The sequence below is a fragment of the Haemaphysalis longicornis genome, unplaced genomic scaffold, assembly GCF_048455015.1.
Source record: "Haemaphysalis longicornis isolate Haplotype H1 unplaced genomic scaffold, Haemaphysalis longicornis Haplotype H1 scaffold_1, whole genome shotgun sequence".
NCBI classification, from domain to species: Eukaryota; Metazoa; Arthropoda; class Arachnida; order Ixodida; family Ixodidae; genus Haemaphysalis; species Haemaphysalis longicornis.
Genome location: NW_027526203.1, coordinates 54,060,563 through 54,077,998, shown reverse-complemented (window position 1 = coordinate 54,077,998; position 17,436 = coordinate 54,060,563). Strand labels below are relative to the sequence as shown.

General features: G+C 52.7%; 1 protein-coding gene across 2 annotated transcripts; it reads right to left on the bottom strand.

Annotated features, from left to right (window-relative positions):
• Positions 1 to 9,088: 9,088 nt before the first annotated feature.
• LOC144176378 (uncharacterized) lies at positions 9,089 to 14,780 on the bottom strand. Of its 2 annotated transcripts, XM_077705207.1 has the most exons (3): positions 14,288 to 14,780; positions 13,522 to 13,996; positions 9,089 to 10,129 (listed from the first exon to the last, which is right to left on the bottom strand). In XM_077705207.1, exons 1-3 carry the CDS (start codon positions 14,645 to 14,647, stop codon positions 9,474 to 9,476), a joined length of 1,491 nt encoding a protein of 496 aa, XP_077561333.1. In that variant the 5' UTR covers positions 14,648 to 14,780; the 3' UTR covers positions 9,089 to 9,473. The 2 variants fall into 2 exon arrangements, 1 of the variants encoding a protein (XP_077561333.1); XR_013323794.1 differs by lacking the exons at positions 9,089 to 10,129; positions 14,288 to 14,780 and adding an exon at positions 14,067 to 14,267 and having other exon boundaries at positions 13,011 to 13,996.
• Positions 14,781 to 17,436: the final 2,656 nt, after the last annotated feature.

Genomic DNA, 17,436 nt, shown 5'->3' with positions numbered 1-17,436 from the left:
TCAGAGCTAATAGCCCCAAAACAACCGCGTTGTTTGGGAGGTCGTTCGACTTATTCGTATTTCAAGCGTCTTCTCTAACGCGGCTGCCTCAAATGCAAATTCGGCCACAGTCTTCGGGGGATTTTGTACAAGGCATGCGAAGAGCTCTTGTTTAACCCCTCACATCTGAAATCTTAGCTCATTTCTGGGTCCGCACGGCGAAAACGTCGCTTCACATCATCAACGAACACGAGCACGCTTTTATTGGGATGCTGCGTGCGTGTCTACAGCAGGTGCTCGGCCCGTTCCTTGCGTATCAGAGTCGTGAACGTTTTCGAAGCTCAGTCATGAGTAGCTCCCAGGGCGTCAGCGTACGTTCGTGGTTTTCGAACCAAATCCGTGTGGAATTTAAAAGGTATAAAAACACTTGCATGAGTGTTTCGTCATCATCCCATTGCTTAAACGTTCGGACCCTTTCGAGATGCTCCAGCCACTCCTCAAGACCTTCCGTAGGTGACCTGTGAAATGATTGTGGATCCCGGGGTTGCTGCAGAAGTACAGGAGTGCTCGCTGCGTTGGGCATCATGGATGCGTGCCTCATGGCAGCAGTCGAGACGTCTTGCGCCATCAATTTATTCGGCAGTAGTCCAGACTCCGGCTTTAGCCCTTGCTGTCGGCGGCTGGCACGAGTTGGGCTTGCTGACGACTTGAAGATGGTTTAGGGTGCATGCACTCCGCACCTTCACCAGATGTCACGAAACCGAAGACGGCGCAGTTGTCTTCAAGGAAAACATGTTTATTGGAGCGAACTTGGGCTTCCCGAACAACTCAAAGAATACACAGGCGGCGAAGCAGCAGACAGCAAAGTGACATACGCAAGCGAGCGTCGGCGAGTTGATTAGCGTGGTGTCTTCTCTGCACGCTTTTATCTTTCGGCGCGAGTGTTTCTCGAACCGTTGACTTACATCGAGAACATTGTAGGTCAAAGATTATTCTAGGCAAGTGACGTTAGGGCGAAACGCTCTCCGTATCGGAATTAGAGAACTCGTGCCGCATAAAAATAAAGAATGGAACACGCGTTTTGTTAGGGACACAGATAACACAGCCGGGCGCGGCCGGGCCGTAAAAACCAAACATAAACAAACAAACCTAATGCATGTTTCGCGGCAGTATATCCGCCCCCAACATCCCTGGTTTTTGGACGTGTAGTGTCGAGCTCGAGGTATGTTGTTTTGAAACTCTCAAGTTCGAATCCCCGATAGTGCATTTTTTTGTGAAGTTGATTTCTTTGTTTTCGGGTAATTTTTCTATACTGAATTCACCTTTTTTCGCTGCAGCACCCATTGCTCCACGAGCGAGTTCGCAGAATACGTGCAGACTGGCACTGACACGCTGGCAAATTCTCGTTGGCGTGGTGTTGCCATAAGCACCAGTTAACTGGTTGCGGGCACTGCAGTACGGAATCAAACGACCTTTGGTCTCGTGTGAACACACACGTTATGATAGAGGCGCCAGCCAGGCAAGCACCAAAGGTGGGGTAAAAGCGCATCGAATTTGAGCGTGCGCAGTAACGTGGAGGGCATTCATCCACTGCGTACGCCTCGGCTTGTGATTGCTACGATTGATTGATTGAGCTTAACGCGCCGTTGCAATGCAGGCGATGAGGCACGCCGTAGTGGAGGGCTCCGGATTAATTTTGACTTTTGGATATCTTTAACGTGTGCCGAAATCTCGTACACACGGGTATGTTTGGTTTTCGCCTCCACCAGAAAAGCGGCCGCCGTGGCCGGGAATCGAAACCGTGGCCTGGTGCTCAGCAGGCGTGCTACGATTCCACGCCATGCTGGTAGACTTATCGGACGCATTTTACTCCCGACAACATGGCAGAAGCGCGGTATACCGGCTAATCAGCTATCGATAATGCCCATCCAACGATAAAGCCGGATGCCAAGCAGGTTGTTTCACAGAACCGAAACTGAAACTTGTTTGAATTTTAATGTTGTATCACTTAGCACCTTTTACTGACGTCACTGCTCTTGGTGGGGCCGCCGCAAACCACGCACGGAAGTTTTTCTTCTTGCAGGCCGCATAAACTATGAAAAGTGTGTTTATTTGAGCCAGTCTACGCATTGCAAGCAAAAACAGGTGCGTGACAAATTCACTTTGTGTCCTTTAAGTGTTTCAGGCATACGTCTGCGTAAGAATTCCTAAAATGTGACTTTTCTTTTTTATCATTTGTAAATGCTTCCGTATAACCCATGGTTTCCTTGTTTTTTTTTTGCACGGCTTGAGAATTCTAAATGGAAAATATGCGAGGTATATTGAATAATTTTTTTATGAATAACGAGTGTGCGTCATTCGCATTTTGCTGATTCATTTCACAAGGCCAGTCATGAGCGCTCATGCCGATTTTAAATAACTCTAAAGCCTGATGGAAAACAAACTCTGCAATAACAGCTTCTGTACGAAACTTTCTATTTGTTCCACTGGACTAAAGTATGAAAACGCGACAGTGGTCACTGATGTCCGACACAGTTGTGCCCTCATTCTAAACCCTGTGTAGATTAATATTGAAACGGTCGAGAGCCGATGACTTTCGCATAGTAATGCATATTGGGGGAGGAATTAGATTGATAAATCTGCTTTATTCTGCACAGGTTGTGAAATCGCGTACAGTGCGGCTGTTGTAGAGGACATTTATGTTGAAGTCTCCACAGCAGATGTACTCAAAATTGTTTAAACAAATGTAATTTAGCAAAATTCAGAAAAAGCAATGAAGCGAAAAATATTTCCACTAGGGGGTGATACACCTCCGAAACAATTTCTTTATTGCACTTATGTGGTAGTATCTTGCAGTAACATGTAGAGTCGCAGAAATGAGAAACAAGTCGCGAACAAGAAATGAGAAACAAGTCGCGAGAGGCTTCCACAAAAACTGCTGCACCGCCACCGCGACAGTTTGGGCGAATAATGAAGAAATGCTTGTATCCGTCAAGATGCACTTGCGCAGTCGTCACGATCCCATGTTTCGGTAAACATAATGATTTAACTGAAATGAAAACGGGCTCAGGAGCTGTGCAATGCTGTTCGCTGTTCAGCGAACAGCAGATGGTAAGGGACCATACAATAATTTAGGTGGGTGCGAAGGGCAGTTTCTGGGCCAGGCGAAGCGTTCTGCGGGGTGATTTTTGAACAGTACTAGAAAAAAATTGGAAAGACGATGCGACAAAGGACAGGACACCAGGTGTCGTATACAAGATTTTTGCGCCGAATGCCCTTCCTCATGCATTTAGGAGACGTAAACTCTACTCGAACGAGTCAGGCAGCGCAAGAACAACGTCTGGCTACAAAACCGCCACCCAGTACTGTGAAACATAAGATCACAAAAGAGACATCACTGAAACGTTACGAAAGCGTAGCCAACTGGAGTAAAAGAGTGCTACTTAAGTAGTACGTATTTAGAAATCAGCAAAGAACATATATCTTCCCCTCGGAACCCTCCCACTTTTGTACACGCAGGCACTGCGCTCCACAGTGAGGAGCTTTGTGAGTGACCGGCCCTACAACCTGACACCAGACACCTCTGAGGAGGGAACCGAGCTGGGGAATCATCATCATCGTTTTCCGAACAAGACCGGCCTCGTATGGGCTCCTGGTTTAACGTCTGTTTTAAGTGCGAATGCACTTTATAAGAGACCCTGAATTCCGTTGACCGCCGTCCGTCCACATAGCAACAGCTGCGGGTGTGCGCGCTCCTCGTCTTCCTTGGCAACGGGGGGGGATGGCACATACCCACGTGGGGGATTGGCCAGGAATCTCCTAGTCTTCCTTGGCAACGGGGGGAGATGGGCGCGCGCTGCCTGGCCGCTGACATGGCACATACCCACGTGGGGGATTGGCGAGGAATCGGGCGTGAGAAGGGCTAATGCACCCGCTTAAAGGAGTACTGACAGGAAATTTCAAAGCTGAGATCCGCTCTAGCAATCAAGTACAACGACAACACAAATAGGTGTCTGTGCATGGCACATACCCACGTGGGGGATTGGCCAGGAATCGGGCGCGAGAAGGGCTAATGCACCCGCTTAAAGGAGTACTGACACGAAATTTCAAAGCTGAGATCCGCTCCAGCAATCAAGTACAACGACAACACAAATAGGTGTCTGTGAATAAATGCATCTTTCTTTCTTTGTAGTTGTGTGTGTGTGTGTGATCTCTCTTTCGCAAACATTACCGAACCGCGCAAATTCAACTCCTGCATTCGCACTTTCCCATTCTTCCCCTCGGGGAAATGCGGGGAATTTTTTTGGCTGCCAAATAGCTAAATCACCCCTAAGATTGCTTTATACAGCTCGGTAAGGCCACCACGAACGTGCCGGTACCACCCAAGACGACGTGCGGTCTACCATTTGCCAAAATCGCCACTGAAGCCTCAGCCACGCTGACGGCCGCGGCTAGGCCTACCACCGCCTAGCCGGGTTGCCGTCACCTCCGCACCGGGGATACCGGACGCCGACTCGCCAACCACTCTCCACCATGCAAGCTGAGCCACTTCCAGCCGCTCAACCAACCACCACAGGTGCAGCGCCCGAAGACACAATGGATTTTGACCAGCTAAGTGGTAGAACACTGCCGCGAGACGACCCGTGGCAACAAATACTACGAAAACGACATGACCTGAAACACCGCAATCAGGCCTCGACAAGTAAGCAGCCATTTATCCCGCGCATAGCGCCAGCTCCCCGACTCCCCGAGACTGACTATAAAGTCATATTTCGCCCACGCTCGGGACTCCGAATCTCTGACTGGCACAATCGGCAAATCACCCAAAGCATCCTACGCGCAAGTCACATTCCTGAGCATGTCTTCTTCGCGAAAGTGACGCTTCAACCACAAGCTGCCCAAAATCTTATCGTTGCCAGCACGCCCGACGAGGCCTGCGTCGAAGCTCTGCGAAACGTCACCACACTACAGCTTGGCGCCGCAACGTACGAAGTAGTGGCGTATCTAAAAAACATCCCGGGAACCCTTCGCGTCGTAATTCACGGCATCGATCAGGGCACTACGCAAGATCAAATGCACACTACTATCACTACCACGGGGCCACGCATCATCAGCGCCCGCATGCTAGGAGCCTCAAGCTCCGCAGTCATCACCTTTGACGGTCTGCACGTACCCTTCTACGTTAAGGCATACGGAATTCTCACGCGATGCCGCCCTTACCGGCAAACCATCCAATGTTGCTCCGTGTGTGGGGAACTCGGACACCGTCAAGATGTCTGTCCGAATCCTGACACACCAATCTGCGCGCAGTGCCACGTGAAGAATCCTGCCGCCGACCACGAGTGCGTGCCGACGTGTAAACTCTGCGGGCTTGACCACCCGACAGCGAGCCGAGACTGCCGCAAGAAGCTGCGGCCACCACCACCTCCTATCCGGGTCCGGGAACGAGGCCTCACATCGCCCGCAACAGCAGCAGCAGGCTACTCTTCGACCCACCAGCAGCGGCAAGCCCCAAGGACTCCACAACCACTGCGCCCGGTCTCCCCGCACGTGAGCTGGTCGGCAGTCGCCGCTGTACCACCCACTGCTTCAGATCAATTCCCACCCCTCCCTGCATGTACCAAGTCCCCACCCACCCCTCCCACTGACCCCCATATGCTAAACTCGAACAGGAAAACGCCCTACTCCGCGAGAAACTCGCCGAAAACACTAAAAAATTCGCGCTCCTCGAAGAGCACATAGCTCAGCTCCGTGCAAAAATTCCACTGTCAACACAACCGTCCCAAGACATAATACCAACCACTCCAACAACTGAAAGCGCCCCCATTCCAGCAGTTGTTTCACCCCAAGAAACCATACCAACCAATCCAACAACTGAAAGCGCCCCCTTCCATCTGTCGTTTCACCCATGATTGAGGACCTCAAACGCTACATCCATGGACTTGTTTCGGACCTGAAAGCGAAAATTCAAGCGGTTGACACACGCGTTGCCGCACTCGAAATTACCCAGAGGAAAAAGCGCGTTGCCGCACTGGAAATTACAAAGAGGAAAAAACGAAAGAAACCCAAACAAGGCGCTCGCCCACATCGCACCGGGAGAACGGTACCGCTCAAAGATGGGGACACCCCCTTCCTCTCCGCCTAAAGTCGCCACCCCACCGACCACCCTCGTATGGCAATGGAATTGTCGCTCATACCGTAGCAAGAAATCATCACTCCTTCATTTCACTCAACAACACCGACCCGATATCATCGCTCTACAAGAAACAGACACCACCAACGTCACCCTCAGAGATTATACCACATACACTACAGACACCCTTGCCCGCACCGCCATCCTCGTCCGCACCGATCAAACGGCCCAACAACACACCCTCCCCACCAGCATCGATTACACCTTCGTGGAGGTCATCCCCCGAAAAAAGACGCACTCAAGTTTATTTGTCCTGAATATCTACAGCCCACCCGCTGCTCTCCTGTCAGAAGTTGACAAGCTCTTCCGGGAAGTAAAACTGCGCACTAAGGGACATAAATTATTAATACTAGGGGATTTTAATGCCCATCCCATGATGTGGGGCTACCATCGAAACGATCGAAAAGGCATTCAACTTCATGACGCGATTCAACAGCATCGTCTTCATTTATGCAACAACCCCGACACACCCACGCGCATCGGAAACAGCGTCTCCCGCGATACTTCACCCGACCTAACCCTAACTTACAACATCAAGAATGACGAATGGACGTGCGTAGATGAAACACTAGGAAGCGACCATCACATTATAGAACTCCGAATCACTCATCACAAAAACGCCAGGCAAAGAATTGGTACAGCCAGACTTACTGATTGGAAGGCCTTCAGAGAAGACTCGCCTACTGAGTCAATCCAAAATATTGAGGATTGGGCCGCTGAAATTATCACGACATTCGCCAAGCAGACAAAAGAGCTTCCTCTTACCGAAGACAATCCGGCCATAGACAATCACCTCAAGCACTTATGGGACGCCAGAAACGGCCTTCTGAAGAGGTGGAAAAGGCGCAAGACCAACCGCAAACTTCGCACTCGTATAGCCTTACTCACACAAGAAGCAGAAGAATATGCTCGACAACTAAGCCAGCAATATTGGAACCAATTCTGCAATACGCTCCAGGGAACCATCGGCACCCGGAGAACTTGGCACCTTCTCCGTTCCCTCATGGGCTCCAAAGAATCAAAAGCCACGACTGCACACAAGCTTAAAATATTAATCCACAACCACCCCGGAACAGATGAAGACTTGCTGCAAGAGCTGAAAAAATCATTCGAAGCTGAGCCCACTACACAGGTACAGCCGCCACTGCAGTACACCGGTCAACCGAACCCAGAACTGGATGCGCCTTTCACCATTCAGGAAATTGAAGCCGCGATACACGGCCTAACAAGGAACACCACTCCTGGACAGGATAAGATCCCCAACAAACTTCTGCGCAATCTGGACCCCATCCCCCTTGAAAATCTGCTCGCATATAAGAATGAACACTGGATGAAAGGAACTCTCCCGCCACAATGGAAACATGCTGATATCACGCTGATTCCCAAGCCCGGAAAACCCCTCACACTCAAAAACCTCCGTCCCATTTCTCTCACATCGTGCGTGGGCAAACTCCTTGAGCATATGGTTCACAATCGTCTCGCCCATTACATAGGGGACAATAACTACTTCCCAACCACCATGTATGGATTTTGGCCCCATCTCTCTACCCAAGACATCCTGCTGCAGCTTAAAGAAGACATACTATTGAAACTCTCAAACAATCACAAATATTCTATTGTCGCACTTGATATAAAAGGGGCATTCGACAATGTCACGCACCAAACCATCCTACAATGCTAGCTACTACCAACTGCGGGCCCAGACTTTGCAACTACGTCACGGCATTTCTTAGCAACCGAACCGCCTCTGTACGCATCGGCCATCTGCGATCCGACACTTTTTCAGCAATTCCCCGAGGAACACCTCAACGCTCGGTTATTTCACCCCTACTCTTTAACCTTGCCATGAAGGACCTCCCACCCCTGCTCCAAGATATTCCGCATCTCCGACACGCTTTCTATGCGGACGACCTCACGCTATGGACACCCACTGGATCAATCGGAGATCAGGAAGAGGCCCTTCAAATGGCAATTGACACCGCCCAACGATATCTCCAATCCAGAGGACTGGAGTGCGCCCCCGAAAAGTCTGGTTTACTAACGCTCAGCAAGAGATCTACCCGCAAGACCGCACACAGTATACCAGAACCAGAATTATACATAAATAATCAACCTGTCCCTAATGTCCCTTACCTTCGGATATTGGGCCTCATTATACCTAGAGACGGATCTGGCTTACAAGCCCTACCACCATTACAGCGTACACTCAACCAGCTCATGCACATCATCCGCCGCGTCTCCAATCGTCGCTTCGGACTTCGTGAACACGACACCCTACGCATGGTCCAAGCCATTCTCATCAGCAGGATAGCGTATGGCACGCCATACCTGGCCCAGAGACCCCAAGAAATACAGAAACTCGACGCCACCATACGCCAGGCCTACAAGACCGCTATTGGGCTCCCAATCAGCACGGCAACCAAAAAACTTTTGCAGCTAGGGGTCCACAACACCTGGCAGGAAATACAAGAGGCCCACCACGCATCTCAAATACGCCGACTACAGATAACGCCCACGGGAAGAGCAACACTTCTCCGTCTACACTACAACGTCCCACCACGACAAGATGAGAAAATTCGAATCCCAGCAGACATTCGGGAACACATCCGCGTAGCCCCCATACCCCGAAATATGCACCCGGTTTTCAACAAACAGCGGCGCACGGCACGAGCTCGCTTGATTCATAAGGACAATCACCATTTACCATGCACTCGGTACACAGATGCATCGCCGTACCCTCATCAGAAAGCGCATGCAGCCTGTGTCGTTAGCACGCAAGGCACAGAACTGGCAGCAGCGACAATTCTCACCACTTTCATCGAGACTGCTGAGGAGTGTGCCATCGCCCTTGCTGCTACAACAGGCGAGGAATTTCTTACAGTTTGTAGGTAGTTCTGCCTACCGAGGGGGGTTCAGGCAACGGCCTCGTCAAAACATCACGCACAGAACATTGCAAGAGGAACAATTGCGCTTTACTCAAGCAGTGTAAAATGAAATATAAATGGAACAGGGGATACAATCAGCCAAGCACATAACAAAAGCACTTCAGGGTCCCAGGGCTTACGGTACGGCGGGACGAACGGCGGGCCTTGCTGACGTGCGTCTTCCTCGAGGTGGCTGACGGCGGTGGCTTCTCTCTTGTCACCGGCGGCGCCCCCGGCCGGCAACTCCCCCCGCTACCAAGCGCCGCTGCCCTTATCTAGCGTGCCCAAAAATGTGCCACGCCCCCCCTCCATCGCACAGTCTTTCTGCCGTGTGTTCCCAGATGGCAGGAGAGGTGGCGCGCGGCAGTTTGAACGGCCTAACGTGGGCGCTCACAGGGGAGAATCCCCACACTTCCCCCCCCTTGGAAAAAAAAAAGTTCTTGGTTCTTTGCTACACGAAGAGAGAGAAAAAAAAATAACCGCAAGAAAAGGGAGAAAAAAAAAATGTCCGAGACTCGTTTACACACAGTCCTCGGAGTCCAGGATTGCGTCCATTGCTTGGCGCCGCTGGTCTGGGCGCAACCGCCGCAACATTGCCAAGGCTTCTTCCAGGGCGTCCTGGCTGTTGTTGCCCTCCGGGCGGTTGGCGCGCAAGGCTCTTGAACGCTCTCTGTGGAGAGCCCCGGCACGGTGGTGACGCCAGCTGATTTCCGGCACTTGGCACACTTCACACAGCGCAGCCAGTTCTTCCTGGGTGACGTTCTGCGATTGTGAGCCCCTGAAAGGGGGCCGGGACGGAGGTGCGCGGCGTGCCGACGATCACTTGAGGCTGGTCGGACCACTCGAGGCGAGAGTGCCAGCCCACCGGGTGGCCCGAAGGTGACAGCACCGTCCACGTGGCCACCTCTTCCGTAGGTCGTGCTGGACGGTACGGTGACGGGAACGGGCGGCGCCGTGAACCCTGGGGCGGAGCCGAGCGTTCGGGTTGCCGACGGTGGTAGGGGTGGGCCCGACTGCTGTTCCGAGACATCTTCTGCAGGCCAAAGCAAAGAAAACACAAATGAGCCAGTAGTTAGTGACGCATGCGCAGATTGTATCGTGGTGACGGGGAATACTCATGTGTCGCGCGCTTTCCGCGGCAGTCTTCTCGCTGATTCCCGTTGGCTGTATCCTCGCGCGAAAAATACCGCTTTAGTTCGGACACGTGCACCGGACCGTACGATGCACCTGTGGAAGAGTTTTTCAGCACATACGACAGGTTAGACTTACCCACCACGGTGTACGGGCCATCCCACCTGTGTGCAAGTAAGGCGGTGAAGCCCTTCGACGCATCACTAAGTGGATGTGTTCGCTTCAACACAAGATCACCCATGGAAAATTGTACGTCCCGTCGGCGCTTGTCGTACTGAGACGTCTGGTCGAGTCGGGAGATGTCGAGATGTTCGCGGGCCTCCCGGACGGACTTTGTTAGCCGCTTGCGAAGGTCAGCCGCGAATGTCGCGGGGGATTTATCAGTGCGATTCTGCGTGGGTTGGAGCGAACTGTCAAGAGGAAACTTGAGGTCTCTGCCAAAATTCAGTTGCGCTGCCGTGAAACCGGTAGATCTGTTAATCGTTGTCCGCGTTGCGAAGCCCATCTCGGAAAGCTTGTTGTCCCAGTCCTTGTGACGGCCAGTGTGAGCAATGAGCATCGATTTAAGGTTTCGGTTGACCCGTTCCGTAATGTTCGCTTGCGGGTGGTAAGCCGAGGTGCGGGTGTGACGTATTCCCAAGGCGTGGCAAGAATCTCGGAAAACCTTACTGGTGAAATACGTCGCGTTGTCCGTGATTAACTGCGAGGGGAAACCAAACCTCGTGAACACTTCCAGGAGGCATTCCCACACCTTTTGAGAGGTTAGCTTCCGCAAAGGAAACAACTCGACCCACTTTGAGAAGTGGTCTGTAATTACCAACAAGAACTGGTTGCCTCGAGGACTTCGAGGAAACGGCCCCATCACGTCGCATGCAACGATTTGCCACGGCGAGGTGCTCTGGACGGATGTCATTGTTCCAAGCGGCAGGCCTCCACGTGGTTTGGTCTTCTGGCATATGGGGCAGGAGCGAGCGTACCGAAGTACATCTTGTCGCATTCCCGGCCAAGTTGCTGTGCGACATAACTTTTCATAGGTTTTTTGCCCAGACGAGTGACCCGCCAGAGCGGAGTCATGGTAGTAGCCGATGAACAACTTACGCAACTTGCGGGGAACGACAACTCGGAAAGGAGTTTGTGTTGAGTCGTCGTCTGCCTGGGGAATGTATCGCAGCAGAATACCATGATTTCCAAGCAAGTAGCTGTCAACCTCGTCGTTCCGGGAAGCTTCTGGAGAGTCTGTTGTCGAGAGCTTGTCAATGACTTTGCGACATAGACCATCGCTCCGCTGTGCCGCAACCAAGTCCTGCTGGCTCACCAACGATCCCCAACGGTCGTTCGTGGGGGCCTGCACTGCTGCAACCACCATACTTTCTTCGTTTTCCACCTGTGTATCAGTAAAAAGGGGAGCGCGTGACAGCGCGTCAGCAACTGTATTAGTGGTGCATTTCTTGTATTCGATGGAGTAGTCATAACGTTGCAGCGTGAGTGCCCAACGAGCGAGTCGTCCTGCTGGGTTTTGAAGCCTCTGAAGCCAGGAGAGAGCTTGGTGGTCAGTCTGAATGGTGAAGCATGCTCCGTCTAGAAACATGTCAAATTTTTTCAGCGCGAACACAATCGCTAGGCATTCCTTTTCGGTGACGGAATAATTGCGTTCGGCTGGCGTCAGAGTGTGACTGGCGAAAGCCACTGGTATCAATGGTATCAACACTTGATCCCACTCTTGCAGAAGTACCACCCCCAAGCCGAATTCACTGGCGTCTGTTTGTACCACAAACGGCTTGTTTAGGTCAGGGAGTTGCAAAGACGCATTTTCTGCTAATGCTGTCAGCAAGGTTTGAAAAGCGGTCTGTTGTTCGGACGCCCAACACCACTTCTTGCCTTTGCGAAGTAGTTCATTGAGCGGTACAGAGATGTTCGCGCACTGGGGAATGAACTGGCGATAAAACACAATCATGCCAAGAAACCGTTGCAAGCTTTTGACGTCGCTCGGCGGCGGGTATTGGAGTATGGCTTGCAGTTTCTCTGGATTTGGTCGCAGAACGCCCTTGTCAACAACAAATCCGAGTAAGTTGATTTTTTCCCCGGCCAGCTGTACTTTGCCGGGATGTATAGTCAGCCCAGCTGCGCGCATGCGCTGTAGCACTATCTGCAAATGTTCCACATGTTCCTCGAACGAGCGTGAAAAGACAGTGACGTCGTCGAGATAACACAAAGCGAATTCGTGTTTCGCGTCACCCAGAACAATGTCCATCATCCTTTGATATGAACTGGGGCTATTGCTTAGACCGAAAGGCATACGCACGAATTCAAACAACCCTCGGTGACATGTAAACGCGGTCTTTGGTACATCGTCTGGGTGCATTTCTATTTGTAAATAGCCACGTGAACAATCCAAGGTCGTGAAATACTTCGCGCCTGCCACGGCATACGTTATTTCGGTCACCGACGGGAACGGATAGGCATCTCGTTCCGTCATGGCATTCAGTTTTCGGTAGTCGACACAGATTCGCATAGATCCATCTTTCTTACCGACTGGGACGACGGGGAACGCCCAAGGACTCTTTGATGGACGAATGACGCCGGTGTCGAGCATCTCGTCCAAGGCTTTGTCGAAAAGCGCTCTCTTGGGGGCGTTCATTGGTCGTGGGCTGCATCGCCATGGTTTTGCGTTCCCAGTGTCGATGCGATGCTGCAAGACATCCGTTTTTCCTGGTTTTTCCGTGAACATGTCCGCATACTGGCGCAGGAGGTCTTCGAGCTGTTTGCGCTGAGACGACGTTCCTTTGAAATTCTGCAGCTCCTGTAACAGGTCTGCCGGCAGGCTTTCAGTCGACAAAGCAGCGCGAGACCTGCAGGGTAACGGGGGACCCGCCGAGGTCTCAAACGGGAAAAAACCTGGGTCGTCGCCAAGGTAGTACCCGCCAGCTCTGATGTCCAACCGCATAGCAACATCTGCGATAAAATCTGTGCCTAGGATCATGGCAACCGACAAGCCCTTGAGATACAAAAACCTTTGTCTCTTAGCGCGGGAGCTAACCGATATGCGTAACCGAACAGCGTTTGTGCTCTCCGCGGCCGCGCTGGACGCCATCCTAAGCATAACTTCGGTATGGCGAAATTTTACCCGCTTTGCCTTGCAGTGTTCGAAAAGCATATCGCCGATAAGGGAAACTGTGGAACCGGTATCAAGGAGTGCAGTTACGATCTTGCCGAGCACTTTGACACGAATGGTTGGTGACACTAGCTTGGGGGGATACTGCATGCGATCCACCGAAGGCACAAGAAAAGATTTACCAGGTGTGTTGGCCCGCTGCGACTCGCTGCCTGGCTTCAGCGACGCCGGGACGTGAAGTTTCCCGAACGCGGAAATCTGTCCTCGGTGGCGGGCCCCTGCTGACGGGCCTGGTTGCGTCCGTACCACATTCGTCTTCGGCTCGTCTTCGTATGGGACCGGGCGGCCCACGGCCCCGTAGCCCACGTTGGCTGGGACCGGGTGGCCCACGGCCCCGTAGCCCACGTTGGTTGGGACCGGGTGGCCCACGGCCCCGTAGCCCACGTTGGCTGGGACCGGGTGGCCCACAGCCCCGTAGCCCGCGTTGGCTGGAGTGCGGTCACGGTATCGGTTCTGCGGCCGCCTTCTTGGTGCAAATTCGCCCGGATCCAAAGCCCGGTGTGTCGCGGACTGCGGCGCCCACGACTGGAAAGCGCCAGGCCCGTTCCAGGCACAGCTGGGCTCCAAGGATTGGCTCGGCGTTGGCGGTGGTGCATACTGCAATTTGGCGAGCAGGCACTCCTGAATAGCGCGCGCGTTCGAAGCAACTGCATTCAAATCCGTGTACGTTTGAGCATACAAATACGGCTGGAACCGAGGATGGCACTGCCGTAACACACGGGCAACTTGCTCAGCTGAAGTAGTCTCTGGGGCCGCTCTCCTGTATAGTTCCTGCATAGCGCGTACATACTCTAACAGGCTTTCGTTAGGGTGTTGCGTCCTGAGATCTAACTCACGGAGAATGCGAGTGTCGTATCCCGGCGGAAGGAACTCAGTCCGAAAGCTTACCACAAAGGTGGCCCACGACGCAAACGGGGACTGCAGGCGCCACCAGCAGGCTGCAGGCCCTTGGAAAACCAGTGGCAATACCCTGGTTAGCATATGAGTGTCCGACGCTCCGACGGCGGCCTTGTAGACATCGAGCTTGTCAAGGAAATCCGCGACGGACAGACGGTCGTCATAGCCGCAGTAGGTTGGGATGTCAGGCTGAAGACGGGGCGCCGGGTCTTGTAGAGTGCCCAGGTGTTGCGTAAGAGCTTGACATAAGCCGGCCACTGTGGTGAGAGCTTCGCTGAAGGCGGTGTCGGGGGCCGTGGCCCCGACGACTGTTCCCGAACGAAGTTCCTTTCCGTCGGCAGCGGACTTCATTGCTGGACGCCAACGAAACTCCGAGAACCAACGAACTCGGGCGAAGGAGCTACAAAGATGCCACCGTATAAATCGAGCACGCACCAGCACAAAGTCAACTGCGGGTAATGCTTATCAGTTGCGGCGCTCGCCGGAAAACTAGACATTCGGTGCCGCGGAAAAGAAAGCTGGGTAGTGCGCAGGCTCTTTGAAAAGAAATGAAGTCGGGCGTAAGAGCAACAACATTATACCCGGCTTTCAGCAGCAAAATACATTTCGCTAAGCTGAAGTGGTAAGTTCCAGAAACAGCTGCCCCTTGCAAATAAATGCACGAAAGTTTTAGTCGCAATTTGCTCCTGTGCGTAAGCGTCTTGCTGACAAAGGACTGTGCTAGCCTAAATACACGTTGGGCGCCACTGTAGGTAGTTCTGCCTACCGAGGGGGGTTCAGGCAACGGCCTCGTCAAAACATCACGCACAGAACATTGCAAGAGGAACAATTGCGCTTTACTCAAGCAGTGTAAAATGAAATATAAATGGAACAGGGGATACAATCAGCCAAGCACATAACAAAAGCACTTCAGGGTCCCAGGGCTTACGGTACGGCGGGACGAACGGCGGGCCTTGCTGACGTGCGTCTTCCTCAAGGTGGCTGACGGCGGTGGCTTCTCTCTTGTCACCGGCGGCGCCCCCGGCCGGCAACTCCCCCCGCTACCAAGCGCCGCTGCCTTTATCTAGCGTGCCCAAAAATGTGCCACGCCCCCCCTCCATCGCACAGTCTTTCTGCCGTGTGTTCCCAGATGGCAGGAGAGGTGGCGCGCGGCAGTTTGAACGGCCTAACGTGGGCGCTCACAGGGGAGAATCCCCACAAGTTATAACCGATTCACAGACCGCCTGCAGAAACTTTCTCATTGGCCGCATCTCTCAACCAGCACTGCACCTTCTACGCCAACTAAAAAGACTACCAGAAATTACCATCATCTGGTCACCCGGCCACCAGTCCCTCGAAGGGAACGAGGCGGCACACGCCGCTGCCCGTGCTCATACACACCGGGCCGTTACCTCAGAGGGAGAAAACAACGACCGAAGCGCCTCGAAGCCAGCACCAATCCATACATACACCGAAATCTTATCGCACTACAAAAACGACCGCCGTCGCTTCCCGCCACCTCATGCACAACTAACACGCGACGAAGAAACCACTTTACGGCGCCTCCAAACCAATTCGTATCCCCATAACACCCTACTGAACGCTATGTTCCCCACCCAATACCCTGCCACATGTAACTTTTGCCCTGTTGCTGGCACCCTATACCACGTGGTATGGGAGTGCCAACGGACTCCCACTCTAATCCCAAATACCAATCCTACATATCAGCAGTGGGTGGAGCAGCTGACCAGCTCCGAGCTCTCGGACCAGCGCCGACTGGTGGAACGGGCCCGGACGGCCAGCCAGCTCCAAGGCATCTTGGAATAAGGATGCCTCTCACTGGGTGGAGGCCCTAAGAACATCCTCCTGCTCATTACTACAATAAATGTTTGTCTCTCTCTCTCTCTCCCAAAATATCGAGTTCTTCGTTTGTAGTTTAGTTGGAGAGGGCGATTTCATTTCCTCAGCTACCGCGAAAAGGCAGATTCATCTAGGAGCCGTCTTCAACTAGTCGATTGCACAACGACGTGAATGAAATCATTGTCACCAACATATCCGAATGGCCGCGTCCGCGCGGGTGTTCGCCAGCGTGATGCGCCCATACACTCGGTCCCGTACGAATCTGATATTTTACACAAGACTTCCTTCTTACACTTGATAACCTGCTTCCATTCGGATTTTCTCCAATGGCTGGCGGCCGCTTCACTGGTAATCCCGAACCTCACATTTTATACCGTGTTCATTTTCTGTGTTCAAATCTGGCTACAGTCTCTACAGGACAGACAGACAGACAAATGTTTTTATTTGGGTGGCTCGAGGCCGCAGGCTTAAGGGAGGGGGTTAATAATGTCCGGCCATGGCTGCCTCGCAAACGAAGTGCCACAACGCAGCCAACGTAGCTTGGTGTCGATCACGTGGCCTGATCCAGTCCTCATAGGAGAGGACCCAGGCGGGACGATATTTGGCGCGAAGGCAATCGAATGCCCCACAGTCACAGACGAGATGGCGGATTGTGGGGGTCACTTCTGTGTTGCAGGCAAAGCAACGGACTGGTCTAGGAAACGTTGCAGCGGAACCACTGTTAGAGAGGTTTCCATCGTGGGGTGTAGGTTGGGGAGCGTAATTCCGCCATCGAGAAACCACGTCATCTGTGTATGCGTACCCCGACCGCGCCCGGTTGAGGAACACCTGAGCACCTCGGGGTAGACCAGGGGGTGCGGTTGTCACAAGGGGGAATTGTAGTGGCCAATTCCTGCCTCCTTCGATTACGTAGACGGCGGCGCTCCACATCTGGATCAGTAAGCAGCGTATATGGTCTTACAGGCAGCATGAACTGGGAACGGTGTAAAGAAGCCTCGCTCGCAAGTTCATGAGCCTTCTCGTTTCCTGGGTGCCCTTGATGGGCAGGAATCCAGAGTACCGTTACCAGTACTCCAGAGTCAGCCCTAAGGTCCTCGCATTTCTGCTTGATAGCGTGGGCGGTGCTGTTTTGCCTGGGTGGACCAATGAGGCATTTCAGTGCCTCAGTGCAGTCAGTCAATATTTCCACCCGGTCGTAACGCCGTTCTGGATGATCGGTGACAGCCTGGCGTGCAAGACGAATACCTTCCTCTATGGCAAAAAGTTCAAGTTCCGTTATATCGGGGTCGGCGTCCAGCGAA

Coding starts and splice junctions, on each gene's coding strand:
- LOC144176378 (XM_077705207.1), bottom strand. CDS start 14,647: ATGAAGTCCGCTGCCGACGGAAAGGAACTTCGTTCGGGAACAGTCGTC. Junction 13,997..14,287: donor CGTCGTGGGCCACCTTTGTG/GTAAGCTTTCGG, acceptor GCCAAATTGCAG/TATGCACCACCGCCAACGCC. Junction 10,130..13,521: donor GCAGCGGGCCAACACACCTG/GTAAATCTTTTC, acceptor TTTGGCCTGCAG/AAGATGTCTCGGAACAGCAG.